The sequence below is a fragment of the Telmatherina bonti genome, assembly GCF_933228915.1.
Source record: "Telmatherina bonti genome assembly, chromosome: 4".
Classification (NCBI taxonomy): Eukaryota; Metazoa; Chordata; class Actinopteri; order Atheriniformes; family Telmatherinidae; genus Telmatherina; species Telmatherina bonti.
This window is the reverse complement of record NC_136622.1, coordinates 28,345,656-28,371,082: the sequence shown is the minus strand read 5'-3', so window position 1 is coordinate 28,371,082 and position 25,427 is coordinate 28,345,656. Positions and strand designations below refer to the sequence as shown.

General features: G+C 39.6%; 1 protein-coding gene across 2 annotated transcripts in view; it reads left to right on the top strand.

The window, feature by feature from the left end:
* The window catches only part of LOC306755127 (cadherin-4-like), a gene marked incomplete at both ends in the record, with an annotated part of 261,980 nt that extends 237,146 nt beyond the window's left edge, over nt 1-24,834 (top strand). For both annotated transcript variants that reach the window (XM_079239397.1, XM_079239398.1), the window contains 8 exons: nt 667-852; nt 4,506-4,762; nt 13,207-13,349; nt 18,684-18,923; nt 20,067-20,303; nt 22,539-22,678; nt 22,767-22,931; nt 24,628-24,834. In XM_079239397.1, the coding sequence (XP_079095523.1) occupies nt 667-852; nt 4,506-4,762; nt 13,207-13,349; nt 18,684-18,923; nt 20,067-20,303; nt 22,539-22,678; nt 22,767-22,931; nt 24,628-24,834 (1,575 nt within the window). The remainder of the gene's footprint in view (nt 1-666; nt 853-4,505; nt 4,763-13,206; nt 13,350-18,683; nt 18,924-20,066; nt 20,304-22,538; nt 22,679-22,766; nt 22,932-24,627) is intronic.
* Nucleotides 24,835-25,427: the final 593 nt, after the last annotated feature.

Below are 25,427 nucleotides of genomic sequence, written 5' to 3'. Positions count from 1 at the left end.
ATGCCCTGACCTCATGTCACTGGTTAAGACTTGATGGGTTGTTTATGGAGGTGGGGCTGCGGTCAACTTGGGTTTTACGGGGTTGCCGGTACAGTCAGTGCCAATTATCCCCTGAGCCGGAACAATCCCAACCATAACAGACACATGACAGACACCAGCTCACTCCTGATCAGGCTTATCAGGACAAAGCACATGTGTTTGCACAGCACGAGGACAACTATAAACCACTTATATATATATATATATATATATATATATATATATATATATATATATATATATATATATATATATATATATATATACTCAAACCGGTGTTTTAAGCCCCCCTTTAGCTAGCTCTTTTCTGTTCATCTGTTTTTTTTTCCTCCCTTGTCACTCTGGATTTCAAAGGAGTGAGATATTTCTGCTCATCATGGACGAACACAAAGAGTAAAGAAAACATTTAAACTAGAACAACACCCTTATGTACAAGTGCTCGCTAGTGTGCAAGTTATGTTTACTGCACGCTTACTGATAAGCTGTTGTGAAAGCAAGATGGCATACTCTACCAGTAAAAATATAAAATGATGACCATTTCCAGAAAGAAGTTTCATGTTAAACTGAAGGGTTAATGTAAATAAAGATTTTTATAGGTTAACATTTAACTCTTTTGTTTCGCTGCAGTTTTCTGGGGAGGTTCCAGAAAACCGAGTGGATGTTGTGGTGGCTAATCTGACGGTTATTGATGCCGACCAGCCGCACTCGCCCAACTGGAACGCCATCTACAGAATCATCAGTGGAGACCCAAATGGGCATTTCACCATCCGCACTGATCCGGTCACCAACGATGGCATGGTCACTGTAGTGAAGGTAAGATGATAGCTTGCTATACTGTACTCGGATTGTAAAGCTCCTTGCCGAAGAAAGTGTCATATCTTCTTTTTTTCCTCTCTGTCAGATCTCCCCCTGCTCTTAAGCGCAAGCTACAATAATAAACTGCAAGTTAAATGGGGACAGGTTGGGATCTTTGCCTTTCATATGCCCCTTAATGTCCAAAAGAGGGATTGGAAGCTGCTGTGCCCTTCAGAAACAGCTCATGATTCTAACACAGACTTAAACACAATGGCTGGTGAGACCACTGTAGCAAATTAGGTATTGATTTTTCAATTACAAAGGCAACGGTTTTATACACTCATAATGCTTTAGCAGCTGTGGTAAATGACAGCAACAACAAAGCCATGTCTTGTTACAACCTGCGATGTTACTGGTTGACCTCTTAGAGAGAGGCTGTCCGGAGGATTTACACCAATTTTTGAAACAAAGGATACAAAAAAAAAAAAAAGAAAACAAACTCACACAGTTTGTATCATGTAGTTTTTAGCATGGATTTCTATCTTGCAAATGAACCTGCAGTTCTGACGTTTGTGTATTTGTCTGAGAGAGACTTGGTGTAAATATTCTTACCATGTTGCAGGCTTTTCCCAGAAATGATCTGTTTATTTATTTAAGAGGTGACCTTGTGGACCCATGTACATTTACAGCACATATCATACAGTCCTCCTCTCACAGCACACAATAATGTTAAGGAAAACTAGCAGTAACATGTCCCTATAACTCCCACTGCACCCTGAGCAATGAGCACTGGTATTTTGCTTCTCTTCATTATCTCTAGATGACTGCTTTTAATAATCCATTCCCCTCACTCTCTGTGAAATTCAGTAAGCAACCGGGTAGCCGTAAGCTTGCATGGAGACCCATGGGAAGTTATCAGGAAATCATAAAATAAGAGACAAGATGCCCCCCTGAGAGGAAACAAGCAATAGACTGTCTCAACAAACATACAAAGGAGCTTTGGCTCGCTCAGGGAAAAGGGAGCTGAAATATTCACTTCAGACAACTTTTAACAACCAAAGTCAAGAAGCCAAGAGACGGCTCAGCTTAGTTCCTATTTCACGAAGGCATCCACTACTGCAAATACAGACGCATCGAATCACACCGACACCCTGACACCAAGGTACGTGTCAGTCTTCAACCAGGAACTTGAACTACTGTGTAAACAAGGCATAAGGTCTTAACCAGAACATGTCACACTTCAATGTTGCTCTCTGGGGAGTTCATAAGATTGGTTCCCATTTTGTCACATGGTAATAAAGCCAGGAGACAAACAAACACACATTAATACACACAAATACAGCTGCTTGGTTGGAGTGAGTCATTAGGATATGCAAATCGCATATTATGTTAAACTCCAAAGATGACAAGGGAAGCAAAGAGGAGGAGAGAAGTGAGGCGAAGACAGATTTCCAAGGATTGAAAAATGAAGCCCGCTGAGAATATAGATCACAGGGAGTGTGTGGGGAGGGAGAAGCAGGGGTGAGAAGGCAAGGGGCTGTAAAGTTGGAGTCCAGCAGAGCAAATTAGGTAAAAGGGAAAGAGAGAAATGAGAAAAGGGATACAGAGAAGATGTAAGATGCAATGGCTCTTGGGCAAAAAGATGGAAGCCGTGTTATTGACCTCTCACCCTTGTGGCTTCCCTCAGGCTGTGTGAGTCTGAGCAAGTGTGTGTGTTTTGATTAGCCTTCAGCTATATGCTAGACCTCCCTGTGCTCTGAATACCACTGGTTTTAGATCAAAGCGCCATGAGCGTGGTTAGCCTGTAAATGGGCTCCCAGTGCACCATGGAGTCACACACATAGAGTTGCGCCTGTGTGCTTACATTTACTGAATCTTACATACATGCACACACACTGTCAAACTGTTGCACCAACTACCAGGGGCACAAGCTATTCCACTTCTATGTGATTTTATCAGCCTGATTCTCTGATTAATAATGCTTCCCATGTGCTTGTCCACTGACAACCCAAAACCAATGCATGATACAGACACGCACACCTAGTTTTCAATACCATCATCATCAAACATAGGCTCTGTGGCACTCAGCATCAGTCACCAGCACCTACAAATGGCTCTTTTGTTCTCTTCTTATTCCTCTGTTTGGTGTGTTGTCATCTGAACCTGATGGTTTGGTTATTATCCATAGAGCAGAAAACTGTCACTCCGGTTTAAGATTACACACACAGACCCTTTTACTCCAAATCACAGCCATGCCAACTACCTGAATAGCCTGAGTTGTCTTTTATGTATTTGTGCGTGTTGATTCATTCGACTTGGCATCTGTTCCTTTAATTATGTTGTTTTTGATCAAGCCAGAAAGTGGTGAAATGAGAAAAATGAAAGTGGTTTTTTTTTTTTTTTACATTTTGTTTGAAAAATCAGCGCATTTTGTTGTCAAGTCACTATCCTTGATTACTTGATATGATTTGCTCTAACAAAGTCACATAAAGAAATACCAATTCTGATTTATATACTGCAAAAGATAGATTTATTTTGTTCTTTTCTCTCACCTGTTGTAGAAAACATGTCCCACAATATTGGAGCTCATTCACTGTTTAATATATGGACATTAGTTAATATCATAGATCGTATATGAAAGACGGACTGAGCCTTTGGCGGTTGAAAGTGAAGCCTATGTGGAAATGCATAAAACTGCACTTCATCCACCAGGGGCTGGCTGCAAAGCAAAGCAAATCCCCATAGACTCCAATGTTAAAAAGACCAACTTCACAGCAGAAATAAACATGTTTACAGCCTGATTCAAAAATCCATTTTTGGTTCATAGGTCAGGTTTACCTTCGTGGCAACTATGGGGTGAGTGAATTTTTTTCTAACTGGCCCGTTTAAAAGTAATTTAATCTCGAAGTTCGGCATTTTTAGGGGTGTGTCCTTTTGATTGACAGGTACCAATCTCCCGCTTCAAGTAAGAAGAACGTAAAACAGCCGCGGTTTTTAGCTGGTTAACATCGTGACTTAGCTTTACCCCGCTTACCTCTGTTAGCAGGTTAGCTACTGTTATCTCCAGGTTAGCTCGGTTAGATCTTAGCTACAGGCAACTCAGAGTTCGCTCGATGTCAATCATCCACCATGACCCTCACAGCCCCCCTCTTAGCTCCACCTCTTTGCCCATATTTGTATTTTCTGGGCAAGACAACACGCATGACGGTGCCAAGATGGCGATGGTAGAAACCGCCCACCGAGCTTCAGTTCAGCTCTTCAGAAACCTACGGGTGATGTCACGGAGGCTACGTCCATCTCTATATACAGTCTATGGTTAATACATACAGTCTGAAACAATGCTTCTCCCATTGCAGATATTGCTTCAAACTATAGCAAAAAAAAAAAAACGAAAAAAAAAACTTCAGATTATATGTATTTTCAAGTTTAACAGTACAGAAAATATTTTACATCATTTTTATTCTTAAACACTTGTTTGGACCAAGTTGTCCACTTGTTTGGTATCAACATAGTTTATTTACAGTCCATACAAGTAGAACAGAACTGGAGGACTATATGAACTACATGCGCTCATGTTACGCATGGAAATATGCAAAGAAGGAAAACAGCAGCTAAAGCCAGGTCCATGTTTTTCTTTCACAGTGCCCTAAACTCTTTGCTTCTCCCTCCAGCCGGTAGACTTTGAGATGAACCGAGCCTTCATGCTGACAGTGGTGGTGTCTAATCAAGCCCACTTAGCCAGCGGCATCCAGTCGTCTCTGCAGTCCACAGCCGGAGTGACCATATCTGTCCAGGATGTCAACGAACCTCCTTATTTCCCAACGAACCCGAAACACATCCGGTTTGAGGAAGGAGTTCCAGCCGGCACCAGCCTCACAACCTTCTCGGCCTCAGATCCCGACCGACTTCAGATGCAGCAGATAATCAGGTATTTGGGGAGCTGAATGAAAGGTCATCACTTGAAATGCATAATTTTGCTAAATAATTACTTCTCTCACTCTGGGATTTGTTTCTCGACACAAACTCTGAAATGCTTGAAAAAGGCTTGAAGTCCCGTTAGCTGGTCTTTAATTGAAACAATGTTGGACATGTTCCCCTTGTGACCAGCAGTGGGCCAAAAACCCTTCTGGATACGTTCCATGTTGGTAGTTAGAGGTCAGAGGTCAACAAGGGGACTATATTTTGGTTTTAACCATCTCTTAAAATCTTATTGTGTGAAGTTTATGAGCCAGAAGAGAATTATGAGCAAGGAGGGTCGAGGTTAATAGGGAGCAATAGCTTCTGGGCTATGCAGAAATGTGTGCATTCTGTAAGTCACATGAGCGCCGACATGCAGACACACACACATACAAAGCAAGAAAGACAGAACAAAGGAGATGAAGTAAAGAGGGAGAGGCAAGGAGAGTGGCTGGCTCAAGTCCAAGCACCTGACACTGCAGTATGTCCACCTGCAGTGCTGTTTCTCTGCACTGAGCCTCTCTGGGTTTTAAATGGAAATCAACCTTTAAATGACCAGCAGGTCTCTTTTCAGTCCAGCTGCCACCTTGTCAGGAGTGGTAATGACCGGGGCTGTCATGATTATTAAATTTTGATCAGGGATTATTTGCCAGGCTAATGATTGTGATTAACGATTTAGTTGTATATGTTAGTCTTTATGTGACTGTAATAGCTTAAGCCTAATCACAGTGTTCTAATACACCATCACCTTGAGAAGGATAACAGTTTTCTATTGGCAAAGAAAAAAGGGATTACACATGTTCTCCTTTTAGGCTTTGCACCATTTATGGGTACCATTTTTTTTCCAAAGTATATTTTCCTGGTAATTCATACTTTTTATTTAACTTTTGCAGCATTTCTCTAAAATATGCCTTCAGTGGCTGCAACCACATCTCTTTAGCCAGACACCACAGTACACCTGCACCAAACAAACTGGGTCAGATGGTGCATGTGAAGATAATATTTCAGATTAGTGGTATTAGCACAACGGACCACAACCTTCCTGCTGCACATACATCAAATAGGCGTTTTGTTTAAAGGCAAAATATGTCCAGACTACTTGCTTGATGATGATAACAGAACTGCAGAGCCCATGTGTTTCCACTTGCATGTGTGTGTGTGTGAGTCTAGATTTTAAAGAGTGTATTGGTGTGTGTACAACAGGCACAAATGGAGTACACAATTGAGATGATAACACATTTCTGGTGTGACATTAATGCAACCTCTTTTCAACCTCAAACTCCAACAGTCTCTTGCTTCCCATCTTGTAGGGGGAGGGACCTAAACAAATTTCCCAGCTAATTTACCAGCAAATGAGAGTAAATTGGGTGTACATTATAATTTAGGAAGACGCCAAAGTAACCAGCTGGGCTTTATCCCAGTCTCTAGTGACTTTTTTTTTCCTGTCTCTTTTTCAAAACTCTTTTTTTTTTCCACTGTTCTGCATGATTTACTCGTTGGCTTCCACTGATTTTTTTTTTTTTTTTTCATTTTTTGTGGTCTATCCAGGACAACAGAACCACTGGACATAGAGTAGTCTCCTGTACATAAACACATTCCTTTGATTTCTTTGATCCCTTTCAACACATAAGTTATAGATGGCAAAACTGTCTCTTTATTTATTTTTGTCCATGTTGATAGGGTCACTTTTATCCCACACCATTTCCCAAAAGAAAGGCTTCTCTATGGTGCTCTTGATTTCTCTTGATTTCTTTCTAAGGAAATGTAGAATCTAATAGATTACTTTAATTATCAAGATTTTTTTTTCCTTTTATGCAGCAAATAACATTTACCTTGATCAAATGGATCAGTAGCTTAATACATGGCATATGTGAAAAGTACCAAAGAAAACAAGTCTAGTGACTCTAAAATAAACGACCAATACACCGACTAAACGCTAAATTCAAAAGGTATAGCAATATCAAAGTCTGTATTTTTATAACAGCTTGTTAAAGTATTTGTATGAATTTCAAATGAGTAGATGTGTTCAGACTTGACATGTACTGCATGTTAATTTCCTCTGAATCTTGGCATGTTGAAGACATTTAGATGACACAGTGGGGATAACTTATAATTAACAGCAGATGTTTCTGCAAATGACAAAAATCTGTATGACTTTGTAATTAGATGGTGGCGATGTACAGAGAGAAGCCAGCGAAGATTTACAAGGATGATTTCTCATAAAAAGACTTAAGGGACTGTCAGGCAAGGAAAGTCAGAAAGGAGCAAGGATGGTGAGGAGACTCTCAGTCAAGACTTGAACTTGGCATGTGCTTATCAAAAACAGGAATGACTGGCGATGTCCTGTTGTGGTTGGGGCATTGTGTACATGAGGGAGGGAAAAGGAGTGAGAGTGAGGCATCATGCATCACCTGTCAGGCACCCAACCAGTAAGGTCAAGACACGGAACTGGAGACACTGGCATAAATGATTACCCAAACCGCCTTGGCTAAGCTTGAGACATGCATTTTTCATCCTCAGGGTCGAGGGTTTGAAAAATAAATGTCATCTCTCTCCCTGCTGCTTGCTAAGATCACTAACCTGTCAGGCCTAATCATACATCCAGCTGTACTCGCACACCTACCATCTCCCAAATGAGAAGAGCTTTCCGTGGAGGAGACAATGGGAAAGCACTGGAAATGAGGCAGAAGCAGGAACAGCAAAACTTTCACAACCAGTTTAACATCAGCGTTACAGCAGAAAAAACAGGAATGGTTATCCTTTCCAAGAAAATCATTTGCCGTGAAAAAAGAAAAACAAATCAACTATTGAAACTGCAAGTTGCTTATCAGAGTGTTGTTTACTGCTTTGGCTTGTAAACAATCACACCATATGGATCTTTCTAGTCCACACTTTATTAATCAGACACCTGTTGTTTATGAAGGCCACAAAGCAAAGACCTTTAGTGGAAATTTAGATTTTACTTCTCATTCAAGAAGTTTCATTAGTTCTAAAAGACAAATCCCACAAATTTAAACTCTTGAATAAGACATATTATGTTACGCTAGTTTGATTTTTCAAAAGACTGATTTCCAGGGGATTTAATAAAATGTCTATTATTTGGATAAAATACCACAGTGAGCTATGTCAACCATGAATTTCTTGGTTGACCATTGGCTGCAGCATGAAAATGTCATGTGGACTGGCAACATGTCCACATGACATCTCACCCAAAGGCTGCAGGGATAGGCTCCAGCTCCCCCACGACCCTTAATTCACGCAGATTAAGTGGTTCAATAATGAATGAATGAATGCAGCATGAAAATGTTTTAGTACTAATGAAGGTTAAAATAATAGTTAAATTGTAACTGTCAGTGCTGTAGATACAGTTGTTTCTTTTTATGTTCAGTTTTTTTCATGACCACTATAGATCCCAAACTTTGAAAGCAATTATAACATATATCTGCAACCAATGAGGGATTTTGGGAAGCTTTGAGGAAGGCAGTGCCTCACTTCTTAGAAACAATATCCAAATCTGAAATCCATTACAAATCTGTACACATTTGTTAAACCTTGGAGACCCTAAACAAATTGCTAATGTTGAATTTAAAAAAAAAAAAAAAAAAAAAAAAAAAAAAGTTTTTAACACATAAAGACCCAACTGATCAAGAAATGATCTGAAAAGTTTTTTTTTCTTTTTTTAAACATGAGGTCTTTTATTTGTCCCTTTAACAAAAAGTAAAATTAAGAAAAAGATCACCAAATTTATTTTTAGGGATATATACCATTAATTACCTTATCGAAATTTTTATAGTGGAATCTTCTGCTTTCTGGTGTCAAATAGGAGCAGGAGACAATAATCATATATGCCATGATGGGTTCTTATAGATTAAATTGGTAGAGACTTCAGACGCCTACATGGAAGTTCTGAAATGCAAAGAGTTGTTTTATATACATACATATATATATATAAATAATTTGGCTCCTTTGCTATGATTAGCTCATTCTTGATTAGAACCTTAGGAGTTATTATAACCACATATTTGTAATTATCCCACCTGAACATAATGAGAGATAAGTCATTTAACACAACACTAAGTTTTAGAAGCAAACACCAAAACATGTGATTAGCAGTGTATATTCAGTCTGTTGCAAGGAGTCTGCATCCTTTTTATGAAAGTTGGACCAAACATCCACTCCAGTAAAAATAGGATAGTGACCTGTAGCACCTCATGTAATACCTCCTTACATACCTCCCGAGACAGTTTTCTCACCATTCCCACTTTAATCTAAGTGACCTTATACTTCTGGGGAAATGCAAGGCGTGTCACAGGCCCATGTGATCATGTGTTGATCATACATCTGTTACAGTTGTCTTTCTAAAGATGCAAATCATCCTTCATGGGCTTTGTTAGCGTGCATTGTCTATGCATTATGTTGGAAATGAGCCCAGCTATAGAAGTGTTCGTACAAGACTTCATTTGCTTCTTATAGTTTATTATAACTGCAGTGAGAGCTATTTAAGGGTCTTAATTAAAGTGTGTTCTGGAGCTGAGCACTCTGTTTTGTGAACCAGCTTCAGTGTTATGGCTTATATTATCTGAAGCTATACACCCACTTGTGTTATTATGCCTCATGTGCCCAGGAAAGAATAGACTTCTTTAGTATTCTGGAGACCATTTAAGGAAGAAAATATCTCAAACACCCAAGTTTCTCACCGGCCTTTCTTATTCTTCTTTGCCCTGAATTATATAATGGTTATTTAATCTAAATGACACCACTTGTAGCCCATAGATTTTTACTTCCACCCCAATGCAAAATGATGAGATGATAATGGTGATTATGTTTAACTGAATTTGGTAAGTTAGTTCATCATTATTTGTACTTATAGTTAAATAGAAAGCTATATTCCACTGTCATGGTGCTTCGCTGTCTTTAGGATTTGTTTTTAAGGCTAAATGATTGAATTTCTTCACGTCATAGAAAAATAAGTTCTTAAGTTCTAAAATTGTGGGATTAAAGAAGGTATGTGCTGCTTCTTTACTGAAAGCTTTGACTTCTGAGTGTTTGCCATGAACTTTGCCTCCTGGATCACATTTACAAAGCTTGATTAATTAGTATGAAGCTGCCACCCAGACAGAGGAACCCTAACCCTCATTGAACTCAGGTGAAGCAAGTTAATAAGAATGATGACCAAAGTCACCCAACAAGATGGATACAATTCAACAAGGACCAAAAAACAAGCAAACATTGTGAGATGCGGGTAAACAAACACGGCCTTGTCTCTAGCACGCATATTTTAGGCCATGAGCATAACAGTAATTATACTGGATTTTACTTTTAATGGGATTCTTTGGCTTTATTCAAAAGAGAATATTCATCTACCTACTTCACTTGTTTCACAAAATTGTAATAAGGAACCAGCTTTCTTGTAAAATAGATTCAGACTTCTCAATGTTTACAAAGTTCAGGACCGCACTGTTGCTAGCACAGGAAAGCAAAGTAACTATTTATTCATGCAATGAACTTTTGTTTGAACTCACATGATAGCATCCATCGCTTTAGTGCTCTTCCTGCCACTGAACCTCTGGAAATGAGGCTTTTTGTAGGAAGTGATTATGTATAAGAAATAAACCTTAAATGGAAGCAATTTGTTAACTTCTTGGAGTGTTGTTTGTCCATCGGCAATGCTACCTACCTCTGCACACTCAAAAATAGAGGTACCAGCTTGTACCTAAAAAGGTACAAATGCTTGTCGCTGGGGGTGTACTCTTTTGAGAGACATTTCTGTACCCTTCGGTTCTGGTCTATTTTTGTACGTTACCAAGTTCAACCTCACCTTATCAAGTTATGTTTTTTTATGTTTTCACAGCATCAGGCCTGGTCCATTCCACTTAGCAATATTATCTTATCTTTAATCTAGAAATAATCTTCAAAAACTCAAAATACTGACCAGCCATACACTTAGTTTGCAGCATCTGACCTTCATTGTCTGGTGCAGTAAATGACTGTTAAGTAGTACTACTGTCATCACTCAACTCTGCTCTAGTTTGTAACATTACAGCCATTAACATTACATTTTTCAATGCTGCAGGTACCCTTATGGTCGAAATGGTACAAATTTGTACTTTATGTCACTTTGAACCCTTTTTCGTACTTTGAAGGTGTGCTTCTGGTCTCTTAAAGACCAGTATTGTACTTTTGAGAGAACATTTCTTTAAAATGTACCTATAGGTACAGAAATGTCCTCATCTTGAACCTCTATTTTTGAGAGTGTGTATTCCTTCCAGTAGTTTTCCAAGCTTTAAGAACAATTTAGATTACATTGGTACGGTGCAAAACAATATCACACGGAGTGAAACAGTTTTTTATTGTTGCAATGAACATTTACCTTGTAGAAACCATTTTTAAATGTTCAGAACAACAATAAAATCCAGAAACACTTTAAATTGCAGGGAAAAAAACAACTTTTACAATCCTTGATGCAACCCTACATGTGCAACTGCAAAAACATTTTACAAAGTTCTGAATACTTTTTATTTACTTAACTTGAATAATTGTTTATTTCTGAATTAATATAATGTTGCTGGGTGTAACTTAAAGGGAGGGGGCAACAAAAGGATACTGAATGGACAGAACTGAAAAGGAAAATGCAGAGGGAAAAAAAGGAGATGAAGATACAGAAGATAGAATGTAATGACCCTTCAATCCAAATACCAGGCAACTATCTGCTATGCCGGTACAGACTCACAGCGGAGAACATCCGGTGACCTTTCCAGGAAAACAAAGCTGACAATAACGGCTTTAAGGTGTTTAACGTTACGGTATGTCTCAATTAGGTTTTTTGTTTTGTTGGTTGTTTGTTTGTTTAGCTTTTTTTTTTATGAACAATAAATACAAACCCTTAGTAAAGCTGACCCATAATTCTCTCTCTGCTGTGATGAAAATTAGACCACTTTACCCCCCCCCCCCCACTGAAGAGACAGAAAGAAGATTTGTCGGCCTGGCATGTAAAAAAATAAATGAATAAAATGCAATCGGACACGGAGTCGCTGTAGGTATGAAGTCAATCCTAATTGGACGATTAACATCTGATCATACACTGATGCTTGTACTTTTGAATCTCTCCTCCTTGACCTCTTTCCTCTCCCACCCATTCCTGATCATTTCCCTCTCTCTTTCATCCTGCCCTCCTACTGTGATTGGCTCGATGACTCACTGTAGTCCCGATGGTGATTTCACAGTCTGCCAGCCAGTGGCTAAGGACCTGGTTAGCTTGTGCGGAACTGTCTAGAGTGTTGGAATGTCATTGCTGTGATCCCATCACCCCACATTGCTCGATGTCTGGGATCTTGCCCACTGCCTCCTGGGAATGTCCCCCTTACATCATTGCAGGAGAGAGATTATACTCTGGCCATCCCCCTTCCCTAGTCTCTTCCATGCTAGCAGCACTGTATGTATGGGTAATTCAGATAAAAAACAAATTAACAGGCAGATTGTTCACTAAACTTAAATGCAGTGGGGAAAAAAAGTCACGTCTTTCTTTTTGGATAAACTGAAACATTTCTAAGATACAGTTTCATCACCTAAGTGATATAGAAGTCTCGCCGTGTGAGGCCAAGGTGTTACATGTCCACAGATGATGTGTCACATGTAAAAGGGAGACTGCAGCCCAGGGAAGTAGCAGCTGATGAACTCCGTATCACAGAAAGAATGAGACAAGGGTGAGAGGATACACACAGGGATAAGAAAATGTAGGAATACCAAGCATGACAAGATGAAGTGAGGCAGCACGGTTGAGAGAGATCAGATATAACTGAAAGCATGGAACAAGCTGAGAGCTACAAAACCCTGAGAAACGAGAACAGTTAGATCAGAGTGAGATTGAGATTCAATCCCAGAGATGATCCCTTGTTCCTTCTCGGCCCTTTATCCCAGAGCACTGTTGCCACCTGCTCCCACATCTACTTTCCTGTTCTATGTGCAGTGCCAAGATCCTATCATCCCGTATCTGTGCAACGCACAGCTCCTCCGTAATCACAGAGGCAAACATGCAAGCACTGAAACATGCATGTATGTAACCCATTCAGGCAGTTTAAGCTTTCCCCAGCTTTAAGCAAACACTTCCTAGAAAAAGTGCTAAGTGCAACACACACACAGGCAGTTGCAGCAGTGCTTAACTAGGGAGGTAATTGACTGCATTGCTTGGTACACAGGAGTGAAAAATGAGGTGAAATTGACTGTAGGCTTCAGGCTCTGCAGAAGATGTCAATGAAGAATTAAACTGTGTGAAGGTCAGGCTGTTGTGCTTTTGTGAGTGTGTTTATGTGGAAAAAATCTATGTATGCGCAGACACAAGGGAAATTTTGTAATTGCTTGTAGACCCAGAAACGCCAAGACTAACTTCTGGATCAATCTGTCTATGTGTGTCTATAGGTATTCAAAGCTGAACGACCCTGCGGATTGGTTGTCCATCAACAGGACCAATGGTCAGATAGTAACGACAGCAATGCTCGATCGGGAGTCCATCTACGTAAAGAACAATGTATATGAAGCCACATTTCTGGCTACAGACAATGGTAAGAACGTTTTCTATCACTGAGTTCTATTCATAACAGTTCATTTGACAGCGATAAGTATCAAAACAAAAATCTGTTTCAGTATTATCTGTGACTCTGACTACAGTGAATCTTGTATATAAGGTATATAAAAATGTAACTATTTGTGTGGATTCAGAAAACCATAAGTTTGTGCAGCATTCAAGATGCACACAGCTCAGTTTGACTCTGTAACTCCTGGATTCCTACAACTGGTCACACTGCTGATCCTCTCCTCTCTGTGTCTTTTATCTTCTGTCCGAGCCTGACTTCTCTTTCCCTTTCTTGCAATTTCTGTTGCATATGTTATTTGTTCTGCCTCAAACTCAAGCTTAACCAAGCACAAACTCAATCACAGCAAACAAATAAGTTCCCTTTCTCTCAAGTGGAATTGAGTGCTTTTTTTTTTTTTTTTCCTTACTCAAGAAAAGAGGAAATGGTTTTTCCCTGCCAAATTGCCTTATCAGTGACATGCAGCGCACTGCTGTGTTTACTTTAGGTTGCGCTGGCCTTGAAACACCGTCATGTTTATAAGTTTTAGCATCTGTGGCTGCTCTTATGTGCAGCACTTTGGTGTGTGCATGTGTGTATATAAGTTTCTGTGCAGTCATTTCCAATGACTGTTTGTTGTGTGGATGGGAAGGTAAGGTACTAGGTTAGAGGCTAACATGCTCCTGTTGTTTGGACTCCTGTAGTTTTGTTTCCCTGTTACTCCTTCTTTAACCCCAATATGTTACATATTGTCTTTATCAATCCAACATTTGTATTTGTTCTTTACTTAACCTCAGTTAGGTTTAAACAGCCTTTTTACTACCAGGTCTGGCTCGTACTAGCAACGTCAAGGAGAAGCCACCAATTCAGATTGCATGTGTGTGTGTGTGTGTTTGCATATTTGTGTGGATGTCAGTCCGACAATGTGGGTGTTTCTCAAGTGCCAGCCATCACAACATGGAAGGATTATAGTAAGAAGTAATGTGAGGCAGTGGGGATGGTAGGGCGGGACGTGGAGAGGTGCTGACAGAATGGTGAGAAGCGCGCCATGTTGTCACCTCCCCTCCAACTTGACAAAATCAGACCATTTTGGTACATTTTCTAATGGAAACACCTATGCCATTGTTTATGTGCATGTGCTCTTCAAAGAACATACCGTAGGCCGACACAGCTCTTTTTCACCATGCCTTGCATCTCTCATCCACCATCAAAAAAAAAGAAAAAAAACAGCTAATACAAATCCTTTTGAGGAATTTACACATACATAATTATTTATTTAGCTGGTTAAAACCCACATAATTCTCCTATCAGCTGTGGCAAGCTGCTTCCACATGTCCCCCATACATGGCCGGGATTAACAAAGCCAAAGAAAGGGAAAGCTTCTGTGTGTGTGCTGCTGTAATTGTGTGACTTTGTTCAAGCTCATGGGTTTTAGTCTATATTTGTGAATCGCATGTGTTTCGATCTAAGTGTGGACGTTTTCATTTGACATAAGCTATTGTTTATTTGCATCAATATGAGCCAAACGTCTCTAATAATACAACTCTTGAACAATGTTTGTTTTTGTTTTTTTTACAGACAGTGAAATACAGAGGACATGTCTGAGGATGTAGAAACTCTTGAATATACTATTTGGAAATTATATGACTTTTTTTCAACAAGTATATCTTGCACTTGTTCATGTATTATTAAGTATAGTATTATCTAGTCAACTGGTTGCAAAAAATTGCGATGTGAGGTTTATGGTAACTTCTTTCACTTAAAACTTGAATGTTTTAATTTTTTTGATCCATTAAAGTTTTTATTGGTAAAAAGCCTAAAATGTCTATATGTTTATACCCATCATTTAAGTAACACAAGTAAAAGGAAATGCTTGGTGTGTAATGAACAACTTTATTGTATATAGAGATATAATGAGATGCGAAATTGGCTATCAGCAATATACATTTAGTAAAAAAGAGAGACATTGTTTCTGTTGTATGATATCATATTTTGCATTAAGGACCAAATATGAGAACCATAGATATGAATCTTTGTAAAAGAGGAAATTGCCTTTTTCTTGCCCAATACCAGAGTTCTGCTTCATTTTATTCTCTTTTAAAATTTTCACCATTCATTTTCTAAATCATTTTTATTCTCTTTCACATCTTTCATTCATTCTTTTTCTTTTCTGTTGATCTTAGTATCATTTCATCATGTGAAATTATAGTTAAGGGATTTTATTCATTTTTATTTTGTTTTTATGAAGACCCTTTTTAGTCTTATATTGGATTTGACATTGGTTTTGGTGTAAAATAGTGCTAGATCTATTTTATGCCTTTTAATGTTTTATGTATTCTGAGTTGTTCAACTCTTTGGTCAGCTCTCACTGTATTTTGAAGTGTTTTTTCATTAAAGTTGGCTTGGCTTGGTTTGCCTAAATAGACAGAGCTGGACATGGACACAGTCAAGCAAACACGTTGGGTCTATGAAGCCATGTTGTTTATCAGTTGTGCAGAATGTCATCTGGCATTGCACTGTTTAAATAACCATGAACCTCTTTGGAAAACTATGTTGGTTGCATATGTGTCTAAAATTCTAATATAAGCCTCAGAATCAGTGATACATTCATGCATATGCAAGTTCTGCATGTAAAGGGCAGTGATTCAGCCCTACATAGATCATTCCATCACTTTGGCACTAAGTGTTGAGTCATGAGTCATCCTTGCTTGGAAAGACTCTGCCATTGGGAATTGCTTCCTTTATGAATAATTGTGACACCTTGAGCCATCACAAATTAATCTACTACTTGTGGAATTTGCATGTATTTTTCCTCTAACAACTTTACTGCCTTTGCCTCTTTATACTTTTCATAAAAATAGTTTGAAATTTTACTTTCCAAGTTGAAGCCAGCAAATAAATACATTTAAATGTTTAAACATGTTTGCAAATTGCAGATTTAGGCTTTTAAGAGGACATATCAAATTTTCTAGAAATGGGATTTGCATATTGAAAGCTAGAGCTTTGCAGTTGTAGAGATCCTGTGAAATTATGTTGACATTATAGTGTCATAACTGAATGCATCATTAAATTTGTCTCGTTTTGTACAAATTCCAATTGCATACTAATGTTACAACTGACCCCAAGGAAGCAGCAAGCTGGCACATTTAATTTTAAGTGTTACAGTTTTACATAATGTAGCACCAGTTACCCCCGGCATGCAAACAAGTCACCTCTGACAAAAAATATGTAAATAAATAGATAATAAAGATAATTATATATCTAATATAGCTACTTTCTAGTGGTTGGTTAGCTTAAATACTCTAGGTAATGCTCTGAAATAGATCTTGTTTGATTTTTTTCTGAATCTTTCATTTTCATTCGCAAAACCAACAAACTTTGCCTGACAACTAACTTTACCATTATACAGTTTATCTGATCCATTACTGCAAAAATCTTTTGTTGATTAAACTGCACAATCTATAAAACTTTACATAAAAATCTTGCGTATTTGATGGAACTCCAATATTTAAGACATGCCTTTCTATAAAATTAGAAATGTATTATCGAGCAACTTTTCAGCTTTGAATGACAAATTTTAAATCCAACCAGGTGCAATCTGCAGTACAAATTAAACGTCAGACAAAACAAGAGACTTGCTTTTGGGCCATCTTCAACTGTACTTTACATATTTTGTGGCAAATGTCTTGCTCTGATGCCACACTTAATTGGCATATCTGTAAACTTTGCATTAATCTTTTATCAATTACAGCACTCTTATCTGATCCCTCAGATGGGCCTTGGGGCTGCTGGAGTCCATGCGATGGCTTAGTTATTGGGGCGTGACAGGAAAATGACTCGTAATTGGAGATGGCTGAGGGTCGTCACCCTCTGGCACGCACTCAATAAACATCTCAGAGCATTATAATGCTAAGCTCCATTTTTCCTTTTTTTCCGTTTTTGTGCCAGAATTTTGTACATGAGCATTCATGCATTTATCTCTCTGCAACGGCTTCTCATCCTGATTCTCAAAGTGTATCTTCTTTATTCCAAAATTTCCATAAAGTGGTGTTGCTGATAGTATGTTGCCGTGTTCAATCAATGCAATGGCGTCAAAATTGTGTCTGCAGATGAGATTTGAGTGTGTATATGTGCAACAGTGCATGTTATTACAGTCCAAGAGCTGACAACATTGCAGTTAAAAAGGCACCTGCAATGGCTTGCACAAAGTGGCTTTAGAGCTGAAGTTTCCAGTTGCTTCAACAGTTTCCTCAGGCTTTAAATGTGCAACATATCTGTTAAATCAAGTCATTAATTCCTTGGTTTTAATAGCTGCTAATCAGCACATCTGTTAGTAAACTTGGCCGGTACTTAAATCATGTGCAGATGTGAAAAGCATTCTAGGCTTGAATTCGGTGGGCAGCAGCTTCTGAGAGCGAATCAAGTCAGTTACACTTGTAAGGCCGTTTGATCCCTGCTGTTTATATAGTACAGTTATTTATTTTATGGCTAAAACTCACACACAAAAAACAATTATTCAAGTTGTTGCTATATGCAATAACAGTCTATTCTATTCTATTCTATGCTATGCTATGCTATGCTATGCTATGCTATTCTATTCTATTCTATTCTATTCTATTCTATTCTATTCTATTCATGGTTTCATTTGCTTAGAATGATCTGTTTAATGGTCATAAAAACATATAAGATGATTTTTTTAAACTCCAGCAACAATGCATATGAATTCATTAGAGGTTTTATAGAGACATGAGAGTGTGCTTGTAGGTTTATTTATATCAGTTTTATTTTTATCTTCGTATATGTGGCTGTGGACGACTGTGTTCAGTGCAAATTCCCAGCTTATAGTTGTATATTTGTTATACAGCAAGAAGAAAGGCCTTGATGTCCCAAATCATTGTTGCATTGTGCAAATGTACACAGACAAGGACCTGTTTTATTGTATTATTGTACCTAAGCCCTCTCTAGGCATCTGGACGTGTTGGTTCTGCATCTGGATCGAGTGTGATGTGTTCGATTTTGCTGTGAGGCCAAAAGATGAACTGGAAAGCACAACTGTCAGGAGTGTTTCTGTCAGAAGTAGAATTTCTCCTCCAGCTCTAAAATATTCCTATCTCTAACATTGTCATTGTGAATGAACAATGCTCCTTTCACCTCTTCTGTGTCACTGTTTGTACCTCTCTTTTTTATCCTCTTTCATTATTTTCCTTGTCGGCCTTCAACTCCTCTTTCTTCCCTCTCAGCCATCCCTTTCACTGCCTACATCTTCTCTTGTCATCTCTTTCTCCTGTCATCTCATTTTTTTTCTTTCTCTCTGCCTACTCTTAGGTTTTCCTGCAGCAAGTGGCACAGGCACACTGCAGATCTATCTGATAGATATTAATGACAACCCTCCAGCCCTCGTACCAAGGGAGTCTCAGATCTGTGAGAGGATGAACAAGAATGTCAACGGTGTCAACATCACTGCCGCTGATGCCGATATTGACCCCAACGCCGGACCTTTTGTCTTCGAGCTCCCTAACTTTCCAAGTAGCATACGACGCAACTGGACTATTTCACGCATCAGCGGTGAGGACATTCATTCATTCAATCATTCATTATTCTAACTGCTTAATCCATTGAAGGGTCTCGGAAAAGCTGGAGCCTATCCCAGCAGTCTTTGGCCAGTCCGTCGCAGGGGCGGTGGGGATGTGTCACTGGGAAAGTTAAATGGAGATAAACTAAATGTTTTAAGTGTTTTATTTACCTATTAATGTTGCAAAATAACGAGTAAATGTGGAAGTTAGGCGGCTCAGTGCTGAGTGGATTTGGTTGTGGATGTGTTCACATACAGCTATTTTCTGGTCTTTCCACATGCTTTGCTAGTTTCATGTCTCTATTTGTTGGGTCTTTTTTGGATTGTGCTTGAGGGATGTAATATTTTTTCTCTCTGTGGATTTTGACTTATTTTGCTGGAAAATAACGCAGTTTCTTTGCTTTGAACACATCCAAATGGTTCTGATGTTCTGTATCTTCTTCCTTATTTGTGCTTTGAAACGTCTCATGGCTTCTTCCCACCATCGAGTGCAAGTTCTTAGTTAGGCACGTGTCTAACTTTCCAAATTACATCCTATAAATGTAGTTAGCCATAGTTGAACTGCTGTTGAGTTGTAGAAGCAAATTAATGACCTGATTTGATGCACTTGAGCATACCTATGTGCACATGTTGTAAAAACAAAGAGACTGCAAATACTTAAGAGAGTAAAGTGAATAATTAAATCGGTTATCTCACTGTGACACTCCTAAACAGGCCGTTGGGTTTCTCCCAACTAAGCCTGGAAGTCCAGGTCCTGAAATAACCAAAGTTCTCCCAGTTCCTTTCCTGCCCTGAGGATATTAGAAACCTGGACCAAGCTAGTTCTTGCTTGTCTCGTTCTTCAGAGTCAGAGTAAATGTTGGGACCTTCCCAAGTCAGTTTGACAGATATATCCAGAAAGTCTACAACTGGCACCAAACTTTGACAAATGCTTCAAAACCATGGAAGGCTGTGGAAAATCTTGTTTTCATTATAGAATATTGTGCAATGCATGTTTCATATTACATATTGAAACTATAAACATTTCAGCTGAAAAAATAATTTAATAACACAGGTTATTCAAGATTCTTTTGTAATTCAAACATGGGAATTCAGAATATTTCCTAATTTTTCACTTTTTCCTTCACTCTCCATAGGTGACTTCGCCCGTCTGGCCCTGCGATATCAGATATATTTGGAGCCGGGAATGTATGAGGTCCCCATAATTGTGTCAGACTCGGGCAACCCTCCGTTGTCCAACAGATCACTCATCAAAGTAAAAGTGTGTCCATGTGATGAAAATGGAGACTGCACCACTCTTGGAGCTGTGGCAGCCACTGGTCTGGGAACTGGAGCCATCATCTCCATCCTCATCTGCATCATCATACTGCTCAGTGAGTTCACTGCTCGTACAGAGTTCCTCCATTGACCCTTCAATGCTCTGAAACACATTCTCATACTTCAAGTGTGAAAAGTTAACTCGCCTTTGACTGGCTTAGGCTTTCCTTTCTTCAGGCAAAAGTACAACTCTGAGTGCTGCCCTGCACATTCACATTGCGATGCAACAAACCAGACAGTGTTATATAATAGATGAATGCATCAGCTGCTCAAATCCTCTCCAGCATCTCTGGATGAAATAAGTTTTGTCTCCTCTTCCTGGAGGGTAATATATCTGTGTTTATCAGCCTTGCCACTGATTCATGTCGCTACCTAACCTTACTGCTGCAGTTTATACTGCTGCATGGAGACAACCCCTCCAGATACATTCATCTGCTTTAGAAAAGTTTTTTTTTTCTTCCCAGCACACTTCAACATGTAATATTGTGTATTAATGATCCGTGGTTTCATAACTGTTGTAACTACCAAATCAAGTTTCAAGTGACCCAGTTCTATATCTTCAGGCTTTCTCAAATATGTTTTTTTTTTTATTTCAGTGTTTGCTTCATAATGACACAAATACAACAGAAAAAAGAACATAAAGAATCAAGAAAGCTTTAAATAATAAAATGAAGTTTCACAAACAATTACAATGAGTCCAAAATTTAAATAAAAATGTTAAGGTATTCATAAAATTCAAATTTCATGTTCCCGTTTACTGACTCACATGGTGTCTAGCATGCACTGTCTTTTTGGATTATACCAAACGGCAACTTCCGGTGGTTATAAGTGAAGAGTATGCAGAAGTGCATAAAACTGCAGTTCCCCTTCATCCACTAGGGGCTGGATGCAAAACAGAGCAAATCCCCATAGACTCCCATGTTAAAAAGGCCAACTTCAGATAAAAATGTTTACGGCCCTGTTCTAAAATCCATGATTGGTTTATAGGTCAGGTTTACCTTCATGATTACTGTGGGCAGAGTGAATTTTTTTCTAACTTGCCCGTGTTAAAGTAATTTAATCTCGAAGTTCAGCATATTTAGGGGCGTGTCCTTTTGATTGACAGGTACCATTCTCAGGCTTCAAGTAAGAAGAACGTAGAACAACCACGGTTTTTAGCCGGTTAACAATGTGACTTAGCTTAAGCCCGCTTACCTTCGTTAGCTGGGTAGCTCCCGTTATCTCGGGGCTAGCTCGGTTAGCTTTTAGCTGCAGAAACCTCGGAGGTCGCTCGATGTCAGTCATCCACCATGATGCTCACGGCTGCCCTCTCAGCTCCACCTCTTTGTCCATATTTGTATTTTCCGGGCGAGACGATGCGCATGACGCTGCCAACATGGGGACTGTAGGAACCGCCCACCGCCCACAGAGCTTCAATTCAGCTCTTCAGAAACCTATGGGTGACGTCACAGAGGCTCCATCCATCTCTTTATATACACTCTATGGATTATAAACTTGTTTATGTTGTCACATGCAACACAAACATATTTATTGTCATTTATCCTAATAGTACTTAAAGGGATAATAAACTGTGGTCACTCTCCAAATAAAAAAGTCAGACACCTTTGGCATCTATTTTCAATTGATCTGCCGCAAAGCAATTGTAAATATTATAAGTACATTTAAAATTAATATTATCTGATAGTTTTAAAAAAATCCTAGATATCTGGCCATGTTTTTTATCCTAAATGAAGACTGAAGCTTTACAAGCAAACAGGCTACATTTAATGTAATTTACAACCAGAAGTAAAGAGCCGAACAGGACACGCAACATCAGATTCACACTGATGGGATTCAGAGATCAAAGGGACGAAGTGGCATTTCATCAGGAAGGTGTCCTCACCCTCCTGATGCCACCTATGCAGGCTGGGCCACGTCTGTATTTAGAGGTGGAATAGCAGTGTCACAGGTGTGTGTTATCGGGGATTAACGGACACTTTGCATCCAATCAGAATCAATTACATAAAGATTGGGTCAAATTCAGGTTTGATCAAATATCTGCAGCACCGATGGAACTGTAGGTTCTGTGCAAATCATCATGTTGCAATGTTAAAATGCTAAACCGCTAAAGCTGTTTTTACTTTTAAAAGTGAGCTTTCGAGGTTTTAACTCCGGGGTTTAGTTTAAAACGCACATTTCTCCAGCAAAAGTGAGGACCTTATTTTGGCTGTCAGTTGAAGCTATGCTGTTGTTGTTGGTTGTTGCGGTGCACTCCAAAGCTTTCTAACATTGGTGTGTGTGTGTTACTGCAGGCATGGTGCTGTTGTTTGTGGTGTGGATCAAGCGCAGAGAGAAGGAAAGGCAGACAAAGCAACTGCTTATTGACCCTGAAGACGATGTCAGAGACAACATCCTCAAGTACGATGAGGAGGGAGGAGGAGAGGAAGACCAAGTGAGATCTTGAGAAACGCAGCACGCATACATGATTTCTGTGTTGACTTTTGCCTTTCTTACATCTGTATGCCCCTGTGGCTGTGCAGGACTACGATTTGAGCCAGCTACAGCAGCCCGACTCCTTAGACCACATCATCAGCAAACCACCCGGCATCCGCAGAGTGGATGAACGTCCCATCATCCCTGAGTCCCAGTACCCCATCAGACCTGTTGTGCCCCACCCTGGAGACATTGGGGACTTCATCCATGAGGTGAATTTATAAACACACACACACACCTAGCATGCACATTCGATTCATTGTCTGGCAGTGCACTGGCTTTTCACTTTCACTCTCGGTCCGTCTGACATTTAATACAGTTACTGTTTTCTGGATGCTGTTCAGTATGTAAAGTCCAGCGCAGTGATGACAACAACCAATCTGGGTTTGCTTTTCAGCTACTCCCACTTTCCCACACACATACACACAGGCACACACAAACATCAACTGTCACACACAACCAGCTCCACGGTTGGCACACTGATGCGAGAAAATGCTGATTGACAGACTTGTGACAACGCGTTCACACTCGAGAGGTGTTGGCAGCTGTTCAGCTTTGATCCATCCAGCCTTGACTCTTTCTCTCTCTCTCTCTCACACACACACAGACACACACACGCGCGCACACACAAATTCACCCGATCTCGCTCCAGCAGCCTGGTTAAACACAAACACAGGCAAACACATGGTGTTTTTGCCACACACTATATCCACAGGGGTTAAAGCTTTTTTTGGTTTCTATCCATAACATCTCTCATTATTTCTCTGTTGTCAACAAGGTGTTTTCCTCATACCTGTCGGGCTCTTTGGTCAATTTGCCCAAATTTGTCATTCTTTCCAAACCAGTTCACTTCATGATCTAGCTTCAGAAGAAAGATAAAAAACACCTTTATGCTACTAAAAGAAAATATTGACGATTAAGCTTTGACTTCCTTGATGTATCGTAGAGTCTGATATGTAGCCATAACAATATTTAGCCTATTTATAAGAAGCCTTGATTGTGGAAAATGTAAACATCCTGCTGTATACATAAGGTAATGTCATTCTTTTTACCTAAAAAAGATAATCCAATTATCCACTTGTAATGATTATTGAATTTGCCGTAAAACAGTTTGTCATTTCTAATGCAAGCCCTCCAAATGTAGGATTTTTCATTCTAAATTTTAATGAAGGCTATTAAAGAAAGGAAAGCATAAATACTGCCTCTTTGCTTTTGAGCTGGAGAGCATAAAATGATTGGTTTCTAGAAAGGTTTGATGCAGCAAGCTTTGCATGAATCCTTGTAGTTAGAGGTCCCAGGTCATCTCTGTAACGTGCCTTGGCAGTCATTATCTGCTGAATAACCTCTGCCTCCAGCATTCCAAATGAATAAACAAGAGTAAAGAAATTCTGCTGCTTTTACCAAGTCTCGGCGGTGCTTCTTCCCTACAGCAACTTCTGCTGCCATATCAAGTCCAAATTGAATTAAGACAAGCCCACAGCAATAAATAATGGCACAATTGGCAATGCATTGGCTACGTCAAGTCTTGCATGATTCATTTATTGCTTTCCTCCCCCACATTTTGCAGTCTGAAAGGGAAAACTCCCATAAATACTTCTGCAAAAGGCCAATCGCAGCAGCAGCTCCGTGGTCTAATCTCTCCTGTGTGTCCTGGATCTGCTTCTGGCTCTCCTCCCTTATAAAAATAAGCATGTATTATTATCTGTTTCTGTGTAAGCCGTGTGATGAACAGGATAAGGCAGAAATTGAAAGTGAATGGATGGATTTTAATTGTAACTTGCAGTTTTGTTTTGTTTTTTTATAATTATTACTGCTTGTCCACTTTCCTGATAAACAATCACCATTTTCTCAATTTTAGACACACAATTACTGACTTTTATCTATTTCCCACCTCCCTCTCCTCCTCAGGGGCTGCGAGCAGCAGACAACGACCCCACAGCCCCTCCATATGACTCCCTGCTGGTTTTTGACTATGAGGGCAGTGGCTCCACTGCTGGCTCTGTCAGTTCCCTCAACTCCTCCAGCACGGGGGACCAGGACTATGACTACCTCAACGACTGGGGCCCGCGCTTCAAGAAACTGGCCGATCTGTATGGAGGAGGGGATGATGATTAAATCTGCCCCGTCACACATGCGCACACACCAACTTGTCCCGTCAGCTGGCCTGCCATGCTCTGTCCCCACAACACATGGGGCTGTTACACCCTTCTTGAAAACACTTAAACAATGACATTCTCACACTGACAAACCAACCAACCAACCAATCGATTTTAGCCACCACAGAGGACCAGTGCCGTGAGTCAGTTTCAGGTGCTCTTCTCAACCGTCTCCTGCTCTAAGCCTGTCGAGGACGATAATGGAAGCTCTGATTTGCAGGCTTCACACTGTCTTGTGTTTTCAGACTCCTTATTCTGTATTTCACATTCGTTTTAAAGCTGGATGAAGACTTTAATCAGGTTTAGTTTTCTCTGAAGTTTGTATCACTTGTTTTTTTTGGGGTTTTTTTGTCTTTTACTATTGTTTGATTAAAATGATTTCCGATTCCTGAGGGTTTTCACTTTTCTCTCACTGTTATCCCCCGCCTGCCTCTCTAAACGGAGCTCTTTAGGTTGAGCTGCTGGCTTTGTCTGGAGCAAACCAAAAGGAACAAAACAGGGCATCGAAACAAAAGCCACCTTAGCCCTGGTTTATTCTTTCTTGAACTTGAA